This window comes from Penaeus monodon, chromosome 33 (genome assembly GCF_015228065.2).
Source record: "Penaeus monodon isolate SGIC_2016 chromosome 33, NSTDA_Pmon_1, whole genome shotgun sequence".
NCBI lineage: Eukaryota > Metazoa > Arthropoda > Malacostraca > Decapoda > Penaeidae > Penaeus > Penaeus monodon.
This window is the reverse complement of record NC_051418.1, coordinates 12306317-12307889: the sequence shown is the minus strand read 5'-3', so window position 1 is coordinate 12307889 and position 1573 is coordinate 12306317. Positions and strand designations below refer to the sequence as shown.

Sequence of the window (1573 nt, the reverse complement as noted above, 5' to 3'; positions counted from 1 at the left end):
TTTTGAAATCTTACTAAAGTGCCATGTGGATGATGACAAGTTGCAAAAGGCATATAACACAATACAATGATTCCAGCCCAGAGTTGCACCCTGTGCAGTTCACCGTGTCACCATTGGGTGGTGAATGCCGATATAATCATAACTTCCACAAGAAAATGTACTTTCACAGATGGTTCAGTTATATAACACACACCGAGATGTTTTCTACAATTCAGTAACCAATGTGAAGCCTTTACTGCAGCAAAAAACATTAAGAAACTATGTTCACTTCATGCACTGGAATAACTACAATTGTCAGTCCCCCTTCCAATCTGCAGAAAGCAGTCACTGCACATATATCGCCAGAGTGGTGCATCAAATGTTAATAAAAAGGATTCCATCCAATCCCGGAGGCATCCATCTGACAGAGAGCCCATGTAAGGTGTAATTGCCACTCTAGTGTGAAATTTTTGCAAAGCTGCAAAATATACACATCTATTTACTGTGAAAGCTCCCTTAGATGTTTTGTTTTTAACTGCACAATCAAATACCTTTCTCTGTACATGCCTAAACATATTAAACTGGGTTAAAGGACTGTTATTGGTCTTCCACATTCCAATTTATATTATTTTCTTGAAAACTACCAAATTAAGCTTGAGTCACTACAAACTTCTGTTTAGTACCTTTACCCCATCAACAGTTTGTCTCGTAATATTCTTTCAAAGTATTTATATACATATTTTTATTTTGTCAGCTATGAAATTGCTGATCTCAATTAGTAAAAATGACACCATAGCTTGAAACCAAATATAAAACTTATATCCAGAACACAAAATTCTAAAATGAAATCTCCAATGACACAGTTGTCAACAGGGTTTCAGGCACAAAAACAACAAAACATAGGTCTTCATTAAAGTCAACATAAACTTTCAAATTTAGAGTAGAACATGGAAAGTTACATAATTATTTCATTGGTATATCTACTGCAGAGAGTGGCACTACATTTAGTTACTTTTATCTTGTATCTCTTTTCGAATCAATAATGGTATTTTGGGGCCCATACCAGAAAAAAAAGGAAATATAATGGCCGCTTATTGCTTATTGATAACATCAACATAGATACTGCTTTGCCACAATGAAGTTTAATTACACCAATACAATAAAATAACCACACAAGAACCACATGCAAACATGATTTCATCTTTACCTCTTCCTGACTGGTGGCACCTACAGCTTCCACGGCTGTTACAATCTGAGCCTGTGCTGTGTCAGAGGTGATAATGGTATGCATTTCCTCTGCCATGGTGCCGTCGGCTACTCCATCGTCCATGAGCATCACCTTAACATCTCCTGCACCTCCACCCATCACCTCAATGGATGAGGATGCCATTGCCTGAAATGAAAACAGACAGATAAAAATACTGTAGATACATGTGGCCTTTCCTGTTATCAAGGCATGATGCTGTCACTCCATGGTACCTTGCCAGATGCAGTTGATAACACCATAATGAGTAATACAGCAAATAAGTCTGATTTCAACATTAGCAAGTCATTATTATGCTTAATATGGCAATATCAATATTCCCCCCCCCAG

At 37.3% G+C, this 1573-nt stretch overlaps 1 protein-coding gene across 1 annotated transcript in view; it reads right to left on the bottom strand.

Moving 5' to 3' along the window:
• The window catches only part of LOC119594046, a gene marked incomplete in the record, with an annotated part of 8684 nt that overhangs the window by 4487 nt on the left and 2624 nt on the right, over positions 1-1573 (bottom strand). Inside the window, 1 exon segment of the mRNA XM_037943078.1 lies at positions 1187-1372. Coding sequence (XP_037799006.1) covers positions 1187-1372 — 186 coding nt within the window.